The 16,578-nt window shown below is 26.5% G+C and overlaps 1 protein-coding gene across 1 annotated transcript; it reads left to right on the top strand.

Annotated features, from left to right (window-relative positions):
* Positions 1–13,320: 13,320 nt before the first annotated feature.
* On the top strand, positions 13,321–15,546 carry LOC113866601 (tyrosine-specific transport protein 2). Its single transcript, XM_027501418.1, has 2 exons — positions 13,321–14,858; positions 15,468–15,546. The coding sequence occupies exons 1-2, from the start codon at positions 13,321–13,323 to the stop codon at positions 15,544–15,546; spliced, it is 1,617 nt and encodes a 538-aa protein (XP_027357219.1).
* Positions 15,547–16,578: the final 1,032 nt, after the last annotated feature.

Below are 16,578 nucleotides of genomic sequence, written 5' to 3'. Positions count from 1 at the left end.
TTGATATTCCAAACATGTTTAATCGATATTTTTAGGACCCATTTCGGAGCCCTTCAATTCTTCTTGCTGCTGCACAATATATATTTTATGCTGTGTGGAATATATCTATGTGACATTCCACCAAGAGTGGGGAGCATTAATTCCAAAGGAAATTGTGCATTTGTTTTTTCAACTTTGGAATTTAAAGGTTGTGGCTTCCTTGCTAGTGCCTCTCACCAAGGCATGACTATTGTTGGCCTTTTAAAGTTTCAATTGTAGCCCCAAAGATACGATGCTCCTCATCACTCGAACCAAATTTCGTAAATCCTTTTAATATATTCATAAATTTCATTATTATTATTAAGTGAATTAGCAATTAATTGAAATAAATCATTGTTACAAAATTTCATAGTGTAAAAGTAAATAAACAAATATAGTATATACATTCATATATACATATTTAAATTATAAGCAACACTACCTGGAACTATTAATTGAATTATTAATTAAATTATAAGGGAAGTAATGGAAATTATTTAAGGGTGAATGTGAAGACACAAATTATGAGTGAGCAGTAATTAATCAAGTTGATGAAGCACGTGAATAATTCCCTGAATCCGTGCAGAAGATGCCTCTGGTGGTCGAATTTCCAGAATATTAAAAAGACATACTAATAATTACAAACTGTTTTTGTGACCACGATAACAACAATGGTGGGTTTCTTGACTGCCGCTTGAATCTTCTGTCCAAAGAAACCTAGCCACCACATGTCTACCTACCCAAATACACAACACCTTGAGTTGTTTTGTGTTATACCTGTTTTTTTGACATTTGTGCAAAACATATACATGTTTCGTACACATACGCATAATATACATGTCTTGTGGGTACAAATGTACCTTCTTCAAGCTATCTTTCAATGACCATCTATACATATATTCATTTCTGTGCGTACATATAAACGTGTGTGTCTAGTATTTTCTTTTCCTTCTTTTGCCCATTTTTGTGTATGTAGGTGTCACCTAGGCACATAATTGAGTCTAAAGAGATAAGGTCCTAGGAAGAGAACAAAACTAGAAATACATGTGAGTGTGCTAAGAAAGAAAAGGGATGAGAATGAAGAATTTAAAAGTAAGAGGGTGAAAAGGGGTATATATGAGAAAGATCATCATTTATTTATGGTATGGATAATGGGATATATGGGAAATACGGTGGAGCTGGCCAAGGAATGGGTAAGGGCATGCTATCGGATATTGGAAGAAAAGAAAGGTTCATCATTCTCGTGAGTATGGAATCTTTGGAGAGGGGTGGATTTGATAAAATGAAAAATATATATATAAATATGTTAATGCACATTCCTTTCCATTCAAAGCAAAGCGTCCAATGTGGTTTTATGCTTGCGGGTAACTTAACCGACCTATCATATATGTATATGGCTGTGACTTGTTCGGCTTATTTATATTAAATGCACTACTAATTGTTGATCTTAGTGTTTTTCTTTCCTTTTCTTTCATGGGGAAAAAAGGAGTGAAAATATGGAAAGGTCGAGAAAGTGATTTATGAGAAGCAAAGGAAGAAAGAGAATAATACTTATCCATCTGAAAAAGGGTGGAGAGAGAGAGATTAAAATGGAAAATTGAAGTAGTACACATTTATATGCTTGTTTCTGAATCAGAAAACCCTGATTTGTTGCATGAAAACATGGGGTGAAGGTTGATGTTGGGAGCTCACCAACCAATGAGGAGCCTCCATCAAATAATCATCAGTGTCCCAATGAAAACGATATCGCTATAGCTATAACCTCATCATACATGTCATCCTTTTTTTTCTAGAATTTCATGTCCATTCATTCGACTAGGCTTATATCAATCCAAATCGTGTTTGCTTTTTTTCTTCTCTTCCTATGATTATTATTATTATTTTTATTATTTTCTATTTTTTTAATGTTTTCTCTTAAATCTGTTTTTGCGAATTGTAATGAGGAGCTTGACCCCATTCAAATGTGTTCTAGAATATATTCCATGAAAACAACGGAGTTAGGTTGCCTCTCACTCAACTAATAAGCATATATATAGATTTCTTTAGTTTATGAGATGTTGAATAACATTCTCCGGGTACTCAATTTTTTATTTTTTAACATTAAATTGTAATTCTCTTCCTTTAAATTCAATTGAAATTTTTATTTAAATTTATAACTTTTATTTAATTTATGTTCTTAAGTTCAATTTAAGTTTCATTTCATTTTTTAACCGATTTTTTATTTAATTTACTTCTTTATTTTATTTTAAAGCTTTTTTAAAATTTTCTCAACTCCTAATTTATCAAAAAATTTTAAAATAATATATAACTTTTGATAAGGCCTTTTTATTTTAATTTTTTATAATTTTTATATTAAATTATCGTCTAAAACTTTTAAACTACTGTTACAATTTTTTTTCATGAATTATTGTCATTTATGTTTTTATAATTATAAATATATACCTAACAGCTATTGTCAAGTTTTGATCAAATCTCATACATTTATACACACTGTTAATTTTTATTATAAGTTGATGTTGGCATCAAACATCAAAATATCCTTTAAATTACTAAAAATTAAAAAGCTGAAATGATATTAGACGAAAAATTTGAAAAAAACTGATCTATATTTTTAATATAAATACCTAATAACTACTGTCAAGTCATAATTAGTAATTAAATCTCATACATTTATCAACATTGCTAACAGTTTTTATTATAAATTCATATTAATATCAAACATCAAAATTTCCTTTAAATTACTAAAAATTAAAAAGGTGAAATGAAATTAGAAGAAAACTTTGATAAAAAAATAATGTTTTTTATTAAATGCCTAAAATCTACTCTCATGTCATAATTATTTGTCAAATCTCATACATTTATCAATATTTTAAATAATTTTTATTATAAATTCTTATTATATCAAACATCAAAATATCCTTTAAATTACTAAAGTTTACAAGATAAAATGAAATTAGGAGAAAACTTTGACATAAAAAACTAATTTAGATGACTAAATCAAGTAAAATTAATTAAACAATTAAAGTAAAATTTATAAAATTTAAAGAACTAAATTAAATCTCCGCTTACATAAAAATAGACTAAAGTTCTTTCAAAATGATATATATGCAAAGGTCTTTGTTGTTCTTAATTTTTTTAAGCCTTAAAAATCTTTTGGTCTTAATAACTTTTAAGTTATCATTTTTAAGAGGTTAGTACAAGAAGATTTTTTCAAAAGTATTTATCCTACTTCTTTAGCAAAATTGTTGGTTGGTTCTTATTCCGATAAATCATAATACTTTCCATTTTAAGAATGTTCATCCTATAAGCTTTTATAATGATTTTATATAAATTTATTAGGCATTATTTTTAGGCTTAAACCTTTCATTATTATTATTTGACCCTTCAAAGTAGCTTCATCTCACAAAAAGTACATCATATAATGCTATTATCTTACAAAAGATCATTCACATTGTGTCCTATTCTAAAAATATTGATTTTGAAGTGCATCTTAAAATTAAAGACTTATAATAAAGTGGATTCATGCTTTCTTAAAAACACTTTATAAGGATTATATTTTCTTAATACTCTTATCAGTTTAATTATGCTTTCTATCACTACTTTTTATCATTATTTTTTGGAATAGGAAAATGTCATCTTGTCATCCTATAACAAACTTTCGCCAATAAAAACTCTTATCTCCTTATTTATTTATTCTTTGTAGAGAATATTCTTATTAATAAAAAAGTTGTAATAAGAACATATTATCGTATTATTATCACCAAGAATAACACTCACATTTTTTACTTTCTCTTTGTGGATAATTTGTTAGTATTTATCACAGTAAAGATTAATATTTACAAGTCTATGATTTTTTACTCTAAAAATCTTGTGAATAATATTTTTTTTTCTAAATGACTAGTATTAGAATTGTTTTTAATATACATAAATATTTGAGATTTTTTATTTTTAATGGCAGAACAAAAAATTATTTTTTTTTTATTATGAAAAAGTGTCAAAATAGCTTGTTGGTTACAATAAATTTTTTTTTATAAAGTGAAAAATTTTAGTTAATATTTTAATTAATTTCTATTCTTTTTAATTAACTAAATTTCTCTCACTTTCATTGTCTACAGTTATGTTTTATAACTTGGACAAAACATAACAAATTATAAAGAAAAGTTGCTAAATATAGCAAAAAATATGGAATTGGTAAGGAATGATTACACACCTTTGTTGCTATTAGCATGCCTCATGCTCAACTTATGAATTATATGGAGAAGGCGTGCTTAGCTTCAACACGTCTTGTAATAAAAACACACTTGATCCATCATCTTATCTGCACATTAAAATTATAAAGCTTTCATCTTAAGTTTCTCTCTTCATTTCCTTCTTATCATAAAGTTATGCTTTTGTCATAAGAGACTAGTCACGAGAGTTTTCTCTTTCCTTATTATTTATAATTATAGATATGTTGTGTTTAATTACTTTCATTTTTATCTTTATGACTATATGTAACTAAATACCTCTTTTATAAGTTGAGGTGAACTCTTGTGATCCCTAGCCCCTTCTAAACTCCTATTTGATTTTATATAATTGAAGTTATTTGTTAATTAAAATTATTTTTTTGTTATTATTTTTATTCTTAAATTAATCGGTCAAAGATTAATCTTAATTAACTAATTGATAGGCGATTGTACAATTAATTGGTGAAACTAAGAGGAAATTTTAGTTTTAAAGTTGAGAGGAACAATTTCGCACTTGACTTTGAATAAGTTAAATGATTTTAACAAAGTTGATGTTTCTAAATGCTCTTATTTGTCTTGTTGCTTGCTATTATCATTAGGGTAATATATAGGTAAGAAAATTGTCATTATTCTATGATCATTAGGTAGTGGTAATAATTAATTAAATGATCGGTAATTACTTTAATACAATTTAATAGAGTTGGATTGAAAAACATATAAGTAATTATACGAAAAATTAAAGCCCAAACATTTATCCATATCAAATCAACTTTTTGATTTCTCTATTTGTTGTTTTCTTTTTAATTCCAAACTTTATTTTCATTCAAACATTCTCAACCTTTGAATTTGCTTAGCATCTAAGGAACAATAGTAGTAAGTTCTTATACTATAGTCAATGTGGAAACAATATTATAAGAGTAAATACTTCATTTTACTACAATTGACAAGTATATTTTCTTGTTAATTAAATTTTTTTAGAAGTTAAAATCTGCAATAATTGATAATGAACATAGTTCTTGTTAGTTCTTCTATTGGCTTGGTTCAAAGATTCTTGTTGAATTAGTACCTTATGTTCACATACATGACACTGAATTAACCATTAAGGGGATGTGCAATGGTTTTAGTTTTAGGCTTAATTAGTTGTACAAAATTTTACATACATATAATCAAAACAAGTTGAATAGTGATACATATTTTTTGTTTTTGATGAAGACATGCCAAACATTGTTATTTGGAGATAACATTTGAATGACATATATTCTACAAAGGAGGATTATTATTGGTAAGTTAAGGTTTGACAACCTTCTCAATCCATTCATGATCCTAAATGAAAATATCTTTAAAGGCTTAATATTTCAAAAGGATCACATTTTTTTTTCTTCTTAACTCCATTGCTTCAATTGTTTTTCACTTCAATTATTATATTGCTACTTTCTTGTCATACTCTTGAGGAAGACATTATGCATTACATTAGAGATCGTCGATTCTAAAGCAATTTGAGGGGTCATGAGATTCTTTAATCTTCTTGATTTTTTTTTATCATTTTTATATCCTCTTTATTAGACCATTCATGTAGCTAATATGATAGTTCTAAATGTTAGTGAAAGTGTTCAAAATAATCTTAACAATGGTAATTTTGGTGGATTGATTCAAGACTCTTATGGTTAGCTTTGTAACTTCCATGAATATATTAAAAATTATGACAATAATTTTGTAGAGTTTCTTCCTATTCTAAATGACTTGACTTTGACTTGACTTTAACTTGAAGTAAAGGCTATAGAAAAATTAATTTTTAGATAAATCGTATAGAATAAATTCATCTAGTTAATAGTTATAGTGATACATTTCATAATGATGATAATATTATTAGAACAATTAAAAAAAATTTCTAAAGATTTGAAATATTTTTGTTGATCATACTCTTATAGAAGATAGTTTTTATGTTGATTCTTTAATTAAGCTTAGACTTTCTAAAACAGGAAATTTTTGTGTTTTTAGATATTCTATTAGTGGTGAATTATTAACTCCTTATTACATATCTTTAATTTCCTTTACTAGGCCTTAGCATTTATTTTTTATTTTATTGTAAAAATAATTTTCTTAATTCAAATATTAGTTAGCACTCAATTGATTAAGGTCTAATTTAAGTAAACTTATAAAAAGCCTTTATAGAAAAAAATAATATAAAAAATTAATAAAATTTTTTTCTTCTCTATTTTTGTAAAGTTCTAAGAAGTTCTCTTATTTAACTTCTCTAAAAGTTAAATATATAAGTTGTTTTTAACTTATAGGAAAACTTTTATTTATTTTTATACTAATTTTGTTTTATAAAGACTTCCTTAGAAGTTAATCTAAAATAGGCCTAATTCTCTTGAATGTATGTCATTATAATTATTGTACATATTGTTAGAGAGAATATTTGACAAAATTAGTGAAAAAATTTACTAAAAGTATTCAACGTTGAAAAATTTGCTAAAAGATAATATGTTAATTGATTAAATTAAAAGTTGTTGGTAAAAATAGCTGATAAATATAAAATGATAAAAAAAATTCTTCCTCTCTATTCCCTCTCATCTATGCCTTTGTGATCTATTTCTTTTTTCCTTCAAAATCTAACAAATTTTTATTTTCTTTTCTTTCTTTATTTTCTTCTTTCTTATATTTCTTATCTATGTTTCTTTCCTTTTCAAACTTTAACACAAAGAAAGCAAAGAAATATTATAAAAGAGTGAATCTAGCAAACCTTAGTGATGATGAATTATTTTTACTATAGAAAATTTATATAAAAAATAGAGCAAGATAAATAGAAAGTAAACTCTTACTTCAATCGAGCAATTCATGTTGCTTTTTAGCATATATTCATCTTAATTTTACATTTTGCTTCACAATCAAACAAGAAATAAATAAATAAATAATAATAATAATAATAATAAAAATAAATTAATAATTGTTTCATTATTTTATGTGCAACATGGTGCTGAGATTGTATGTGCACTTTATATAGGAAGTAGGAAAAGAGGAGCGAGAAGAAAAAGCTAAGGAGTAAAAGGAAATGGATTATGAAGATGTATATGGGAGGTAAAAAAAAAAAAGAATAATAAAAGATAAAAAAAAAAGATAATAAAAATTTTTGTCAAAATATACTATATTTTTACTAAAGTTTATATATATATATATATATATATATATATATTAATAAAATTAATATTTTTTTAATAAAAAAACTTAGTTAAAATATTTTTATAAGTTAAGAGATCGAAAGGAGTAAAAAAGATTAAAATAAAATCAAGAATTAAAAAATGAATTTACTAATTTCGTTTCAATATAAAAAATTGTATATAATACGTAAACAAATTTCAACTTTGATTAGTTAAACTTTAAGGCATCATAATTTTCATTTGTTTTCTAATTCTCAGGGGTATTAATTATAAGAAATAACAACTAATATAATATTTAAGAAATATATAACTATTTTATAAACTTATGATATATAACTATTTTTTATTAGTCTTAATAAATTATTTTTTTCATAAAAATAAAAAAACTATGTCATCTCATTTTAGAATTTTGTATTTTATTTTTAAAGACAAAAAATGATTGTGAAAAAATCCATAAACCGTGAATAATTAGTGGTTTGAAGTTTATTTGATTAACTTGAATCATATCGCTTTGTTGTTTTATGAACTTGTATTATTAATTTTCAATGGAATCCAAAGCCGACAATCTTAAACTATTCTATCCTTTTTGAAATCATTATGTCGATAAACTTCTTTAGGCAGCAAACAATATATTATATTCCGACTGATAATTTCTTTTAAATGACAAACACGAAAGAATAGGTATACGATGAATGCTGGCAATGATTTCACCCTTATCATTGGAACTGTAATAAAATAAGGTTATGTTATACGACCTTGAAATGCCTCTTAATCTTATCAAATTGAATGCAGCCAAAAGATATTAGAACTTCAAATGGGGCTCCTTAATTTCCCTTCTACAAGTTTATGATGACAAATCGTTTCTATAATTTTGTATAAGCTCAGTGACAAAGATTTATAATCATCATGAAGGAGAATTAGCGATTAATAGGTGTATACACCTTGAGTCCAAACCGAAACTTCACTTCCATAATTGACTGCTACTCAAACTCAAATGTGACAGAGTATTATTATCCTTAATTTTGAAAATTGAACATTGAAAAATATATATCAGTCCGTGGAATGGTTATGTTGGCATATGGTCATCTTGTTGAGCTTGTAATCATAGCAGTGTGTGACAAGTGTCAAGCTTAATCCACAGAAACAAACTATGTCCATTCTCGAGCATTTTTAGGTTTTATTTAGATAAAGTTATAGATAAGTCTTTGTAAATAAGAAAAATAATAATTTTTTTATAAGTTAAAAATAATTCATCTATCTCTTTTAGTTTTAGAGAAGTTAAATGGGAGTATTTTTCTTTTTTTTTTAAAAAGAGTTAACTTTAACTTAGATAATATATTTCATTTATTTATTTTTATTATTTTTCCTCTTGTAAAAACTTATTTACAAGTTCGTTCAAGGAGGACATCAATCAAGTTGCAAGAGTTAGGAAATGAGTTTCTAAAGTTTTCAGACTACAAGTGATAATTTCATTGGCAAGAAACATAACAAAACAAACAATCAACTGAAGAAGATTATCTAAAATCATATTGGATCTATCCTAAACCATTCTACATAGTTGAAATTGTAAGTGAATAGAACTTTTACTTTACCCACTAATATATAATTTGCTTAAATTGACTTCTTACCATTAAAAGTTTAAACATTAATTCTTAATATTAAAAGTTATTAATCATATTATTTATTATCATTAAAAAGTGTTAAAATATGATAATAGAGTGATGATTTATAATATTAAGTGACATGTTAGAGTTTACTTTGAATGCAAAATATTCTTGCTTTAAAATATTTTAAGAATAATTCATGTTTATCCTTGATTTCTGAAATTTCTAAGTTTTTTTTTTTATTTTAAAATTTTTTCCCTACTTTTGTTTTGTCTTGGACACTTATCCGATTTTAACATTTTTTTTTACAACAAAAAAATTAATAATTAGCAACTCTTAATTTCAAAGATTACAAAAGTAAACATTTACTCGTTAACTTATATTATATGCAACTGAAATGTCAACACCGAATCAAGATGTTTCTAAGTAGATTTACCTACGATTCAAACACTTGACGTTCAAACTTTCCATTGCACAATTCATGTTATATCTACGTTATCAACCTATCTGTTAGAAATTTACCTCTCCATCTATTAAATGAGTTCCCATGCATAAATAAAAATGCTTTTAAAAGCTATCTTAAACAGTTTTTTACATAAAATTTTTAATTTTAATTTTATTTTAAATTTTTATAATTTATTTCTAAATTTCTAAATTTTATTTTTTTATTTAAGTTTTATTTAATATAATTATTAATAACAAAATATATTTATTTTGAAAATTATAAAATTTATTAAGTTTAAAAATATTTATATGATATACTTTTAATTTTTATTTTTAAAATTATTTAAATTTAAGGATAAAAACCTTGACTAGTTTAAAATAAATTTTAATCAATCAACCTAAATCATGTTATAAGTACAGAAAGAATCACCACGTACAAATTCAAGAGTAAATTGTGAGAAAAAATGAACCTAATTACATTTAAATTTATACTAAAAGTAAAGTCTCAGGAATTCAAACCACAAGATCTTTAAGATTTTGTTTGAGAGAGCATAGAGGGAGGGGAGTGAGGAGTTTGAGGGGGAAAGAAAGTGAGGGAAAAGAAGAGAAGAGGGTAAACAAAAAAACCTCTTAGGTAGGGAATTGAACATAAAAAAAATGAATTTATAAGAGTTTTAAAGAATTTATAAAAAAAATTATTTAAAAATATCTAAAAGAAAGTTATTATTAATAATTTTTTTTCTTCACTCTAAAAATTAACTCCTGAACAAAATCTAAAACTCCTTTGACTGAGTACAAAAGTCTAGTCCTCCATGACATCATGAAAAAAATGCATGCGGAGTAAGAAGAAAATTAGAGAAAATTAAGAAAAGAAATTCTTGGAGAAAATTGAGTTTCTTCCACCTAATTTTTATCTAAATATCCAATCTTAAAAATGAAAATATAAAATTGTTCCTATCTTATGAGTAATTCACCTGTTCTTAATTTTAGTTAAGGATCTAATTTGCTTTGTTTCAATAATTATGAAAAGTTTAAAATAATTGAATGAGAAATTCCTTTTACATCCCATGTTTTTAATATAAATTTAATTCTAAATTACTCTCTCGAAAATTAAATATTAAAAGTAATTTGTAAATCACATTTCTGAAATGTATTAAACTTTCTTCCGGAATCACTTCTAAAATTTAACTTGATAAAATAATTAAAAAAATTCAAAACGATTCGAGTAGAAGAAATAACAGGCACAAAAAAGATTTCTCCAATACCCATTCTCAAGGCCCATAGTGTACATCCAAATCCAAGGTTATAACCCTATCATAATTGTGTCGTTTCAATTTGGGCCTTCCATGAAATTAACACCTTATGTATCAAATTTCATGTGACGCCAATTGTACCACAGCTCAACATATTTCTATAGAACATGTTGTGACCCAAATTTTGCACTCTACCTTCTTGGTCCATTAAACATGTAATTGAACTTTCTTATAGGCCTCCAAGGTTTCCGTACACAATTTTCATTTATACGCTGCCATTCTCAGAGATTTTAGAGTTTTGTCGATATTTCCTACAAGGACTTCATGATTTTAGATGTTTAAAACTGAAGATATGTTTTAATATACAAAAACAGTGAGCATAAAATTTGTGTGTGTCTCTATATCAAGAGGAGAGAACCTAAACCCCCAAATTGAATAATAGCTTTATGGTTGACTGTTTGGTTGAAAAAAGAGTTTTTGTAGAAAACAATCCAATGTTTTTCAACCAAATTGTTTAAATCAATAGTACTCACGTTTGACTGTTGAGCTTACCAACTTAAAGGGTAAAAATGAGATTCACGTTCGTTGGATACGCATTTGAGAGCAAAAAGTGGACTACCAAACACCCACTCAAAGCAAGCGTTCATGGTAATCATATGATTCATTTCTTACTATAATGTGTCCGCCTATGCTTCTTTTAAGATTTTAAGAACTTGTAAAATAATTAATAATTTGTGTATGCTCTTTTAAATTTATTACAATGAATTTAATTGAATAAAACTTTGAGGACTAAAATTAGAAGACTAAAACAAATTTTATCTTAAAATTAAGAGACGAAAAACTAATTTTGTCATTGATTTAAAATATTAGAAAATAGTAACAATTTGTGAGTTGGTTTATAATAGAAATATACACGTGTAATGATTAAAATCATATATGAAAATCATGTAATATCAATTGAAACAAGTTCAAAAGGTTTGAAGCAATTAAAGTTAAAAGTAATGAAAAACAATCGATGCATATTTTTTTCTCAAATAAAAAAACTTACAAACAAATTCAAATTTATAATGAGTATAAAGAATGTTCTATGAGTTTAACGCTTTTTTACAATAAAAAATGGACATGTACTACAAAAAGGCTATTAAAAATACTAATGAAGAGAATGCATGACATAACTTTTAGATCAAGGTGAAGGAAGACCTAATCTTTTTATTAAAAAATGATAAAAAAAAAATATAGTAATAAATAATATAACAAAAAATTTAGTCTTTAATAGAATTTAATGATATTGTGTAGTTTATGTAGTTAATCTTATCTAGTAGAATTAAACTTAATTGTTATTGTCAATCTCCAACAACTCTTAAATTATCATCTTTTATTCTAAATCATTTTAAATTAGATTGACTAGACTGTTTTTTTTACCTGCAATTCACCAACCAAAACATTGAAGTTTTTACTTAAATTAAAAGTTCTAAAATTTTCACATATTATAAAATTATTTAAATTTTAATAAGTTTTCATTATTTTGTTTTACTTTTAAAATCTTCCAAATCTCTTCAAATATTGGATTAAAGATAATTTAAAGCTTGTAACTTAAAAAAAGATAAACCAAATTTGTGTAATTTGAAAATAGAAAAAATTGAAAAGAAATTAAAGACTGAAATTCTTCAAGGCTGTTTAAATTGGAATATTTTGTAATTTATGTTTAAAAAAGCTTAAAATTAACATTCATTTTTGTTTTATGAATTTTAAAAAATTAGCTGATAATCATTGATTATTTTTTACTTATAATTAAAAATTATTAACTAATTTTGAAGTTAAATGTTATTTTTAATTTTATCATTCATAATTAATTATTTTAAATATAAAAAATAGTATATTTAATTAATTAATTTATTTCTATAAATTTATTAAAAAATAAATATTTGTATTTAAATACAATAAATTATTTTTCATTAACACATCAAAAAATAAAATTTATTTTATATAATTAATTGTAGATTAATAAATTATTATTATAGTCTAACGTGGAGCCAGCACAAAAGGGGGACCCACCATGTTATAGCTCTCCTTTCTTGACTGTGGTGTTTTACTTTATAATTATTATTATAGGCCTAAACGTGGATCGAGAAGAAAGGGATCGTGTTGCCCTCGCAATGTAATTGGAAAATGTGTATTATCCAAAATATAAATGACAATTTAAAATAATAATATATGTCTAAATTTTCTATTATTTTTTATATTTAAAAACAATACTCAAAATTAAGCAACCTTGTAGCACTAAAGTTAGCTTAATAAACGTAACTAGAACTCGTTCTGATACATAACTTAATTAAATATTTATTTAATAATTTTTATATCATAGCTTATATTATAAATTTAATTATAAAATTATTAAAATAAAAAAATATTTTATTTTAATAAATGATATTAAAAATTTATTAAAACGTGTTTTAAAAAATTTATAAAAACTATTAAATTATTTTTGTAAACGTCGAAACATTGTTAATGTTCATTGAGGTCTGGAGTCTAGACATAGGTTTAGCCATTTTAAGATTGTCTCACAAGCAGAGGGAGCTAGTGTCCATCACTTCTGGCATTTAAACATTCTACAAACATGCAACAGCTTCATCTTTCCCAGCTTTTCAAACCCAAGCCTTTGACATATCCTAAAGTTAATGGTACAGCACATTTTCTTGGACATAAAACCCATCTTCAACCTAGTATTTCAAGTTATAAGACCACTTTAGTTTCTTTGTTCATAACCAATGGCCTCAATCTTCCTCTCATCACAAACTCAGCAACTTGTAGTGCAAGAGAATGCCCTACACTCTCAGCTGAGGATGATTCAGATATTGTTAACAACTTCAGCATGAATAAGAATCAGAGTCCTATTGAGGTTTCTGATGAAAGTGCCAAGGGAAAGAGCTTTTGGGGTGCCGTTGGTTTGATCATTGGTGCTGCTGTGGGCCCTGGAATGTTGGGCTTGCCTTCTTTGACCATAAAATCAGGCCCATTTCCTTCAACAATCATAATTTTCATATCATGGCTCTATGTCATCTCATCAATAATCATTGTTGCTGAACTTTGCTTTGATGCAATGGAAGAAGATGGTGTTGAAGAGGTGAGCTTCACAAGCCTTGCAACAAGGACATTGGGACGTGGTTTTGGTGCATTTGTTGCTGTAGTTTACTCCAGTTTGTGTTTTTCCTTGCTTGTGGCCTGTGTTGCTGGTATTGGATCAATTTTCTCTCCATGGTTTCAAGGGGTGAATGCGTTTATTGTTCATTCCTTGTTTCCTCTTCTTTTAGGAATATTGATTGTTTTTTTCCCATTTAAGACTATTGATGTTGCAAACAGATTTCTATGCTTCCTTATGCTATTCTCCATAACTGGATTGGTTGCTATAGGAATATCTGTGGCAAGAGTCAACATAATAAGCTCATTTGCTTTAGCCTCATGGAAACTTTCATCAATACTTCCTATTATACCTGTGGCTGTGCTCACAATGGGATTTCATGTAATCACTCCTTTTATATGCAAGGTTGCTGGGAAAACTGTAGATGATGCTAGGAAAGCAATACTAATTGGTGGGGCTGTTCCTTTGGTCATGGTTTTGTCATGGAACTTGATTGTGTTGGGGCTTGTAGGGACTAATAACAACACAACCACCACCTCTGGTGACCCTATATCCCTTTTGCTTTCTGTGAATCCATCAGCTGTATCTGCAGTTCAAGGCTTTGCCTTCTCTGCTATGGCAACTAGCTTGGTAGGATATGCTGTGAGCCTTCCCAAACAGCTTCTTGACACTTTGGAGTTGGTATCAGGAAAAGCCAAAGCTTGTGATGAGCATGGCAGTGGAAGAGTTGGACTGGCCTCTTACTCAGGAGGGTCTAGTGTTGGTAATTCTGGGAAGGTTTGCTTCGTAGGTTCAAGAAATGAGACAATAACAGGATCTAAAATGAGATCAAATGAGCCAACATTTAAAGTCCTTGTGACACTACTAGTCCTTGTTTTCTCAGTGCTGATAGCTTCATTTTTACGCTCTACATTTTCAAGGGCTCTTGATTTTGCTGGTGTCTATGCCAATTGCTTTTTGTTTGGCATTATTCCTCCTGTGATGGCTTACATTCAACAATCCAAGAAGAAAATCCGGTATGTAACGCTATTAGCTGTTCCACTTAGCAATATAAGAATTCTCAAGAAGAGAAAACAAGCTACATATTTTAGTTACATAATGTAGTCAATAAGACAAATATCATAATGGTTGAGGCCTAAACTTTTTCTAGAGAAGTGTCATCTTTTAGATACCATCATATTTAACTGGTAAGATATCTCATTGGTAAAAAACATTTAGAATACTTTTTAATAAAGCTTCAACCATCTATCTTCTTTAACTAGCTTTTGAGAGAGTTAGTTAAGCCTAATTTTTTAAAATTAATATTAGCCTGCTGTGATAATGTACTGTGGCAGATCAAATTAAAAACTGACCATACCCATAAAATGGAGTCTTGTTCTAGAATTATATAATCATCAGTTTGTAACTTTGCCTAATGTGTAGTTCTCAGCTCTAATCACTTGGTTCCTCCTTTCCTCTGTTATACAATTACGTATTATGATACCCTTCAACTGTGTTTTGAGATTTGTAAACCGTATTGAAGTTGATAACACTTTTATTCAATTTATTAATTTTCCAATGCTTCAGTTTTGTGAAGGAAAATAATTTGATCATTGGCATCTAACCATAATGCAATGATTTTTCAGGTCGTCCATCATTCCAGGTGGAAATGGGACACTTCTACTACTTTTCATTATCTCTGTCATTTTGGGAATTTGGCATTGATATTCTTCCTAGGCTTAGAAAGTGGCCAAAAAGGTAACATACAATAAGGAACAACAGTGATGTATATGAAATTGTTTGTGTTTCTCTTAAGCCCCTCTGCTACCCTTGCTGATATTCTAACGGTTCATGTTGTTTAAAGGGTGCAATAATATCCCATTAAAAATTGAAAAAAATCTTTGTTGCAAATTTGCAATCCAATGGAACAATACAAAAGGACGAGATTTGATATGATGGCATACCAAAAATATGCCAGCAAATGGAATACATGTCATCGGCACAAATTAGACTTCAGTGAAATTGGTGCATGCCTGTCTCCAACCTTTTAATGACTGTATTTGCAATCTTAGTTTATTTAAAATTATTTTAATTTTTAAATTTATCTTTATTTAAATTTTTTATAATTCAAAATTATTTAAATTTACTTTTTTTCATATATCATTTATACCAAAATAAAAAAGTAATATATTTTTAACTTTTGTTTACATTAAATAAAAGTATTTATAATTATTGTACCATAATTTAATTATAAAAAAAAGTAATAACAAGTTCAATATATCTAGTGAATATATTAAAAAAATATAAATTTCAGAAAAAAAAAATGTTATTTTCGAAAAAAAAATTGAAAGTAACTTTGGTATAAAATTAAAGAAATAATTAATATAAACATATGAAGAAGTTTCTTAACTTTTTCTTTTACTTTTACGATCTGACAGGTAACTATTGTTGATAAAAATAGATAGGGATCATTTAATTTGAGAAAATTCAAAAAAAAATAATAGGTATTCTTTGGCTAAGAACTGTGAAATTAAATATTGAAATTACCAAGAAACAAAAAGCTTCAAGGAACAAATACCCATATGCTCAAAATTGTTAGTTCATAATGCTCAAACACATAAATAATACCACATGTGTTCCTTTGTACACTGAACAATTATGACATATGTGCTATCTTTATAATATAAAATAAATTTCAACTTTGAGATTTGTGTTATATTAATATTTTATTTAATTATGAATTAGAATTAATTAATT

This window comes from Abrus precatorius, unplaced genomic scaffold (assembly GCF_003935025.1).
Source record: "Abrus precatorius isolate BTA unplaced genomic scaffold, Abrus_2018 Scaffold5, whole genome shotgun sequence".
Classification (NCBI taxonomy): domain Eukaryota; kingdom Viridiplantae; phylum Streptophyta; class Magnoliopsida; order Fabales; family Fabaceae; genus Abrus; species Abrus precatorius.
The sequence above is the reverse complement of the archived record's forward strand: the minus strand, read 5'-3'. Positions and strand labels throughout refer to the sequence as shown.

What these genes read in the sequence shown, in the direction of transcription:
- LOC113866601 (XM_027501418.1), top strand. Translation starts at nt 13,321, where the DNA reads ATGCAACAGCTTCATCTTTCCCAGCTTTTCAAACCCAAGCCTTTGACA. An exon ending in CAATCCAAGAAGAAAATCCG is followed by an intron (nt 14,859 to 15,467) that starts GTATGTAACGCT and finishes ATGATTTTTCAG; the next exon opens with GTCGTCCATCATTCCAGGTG.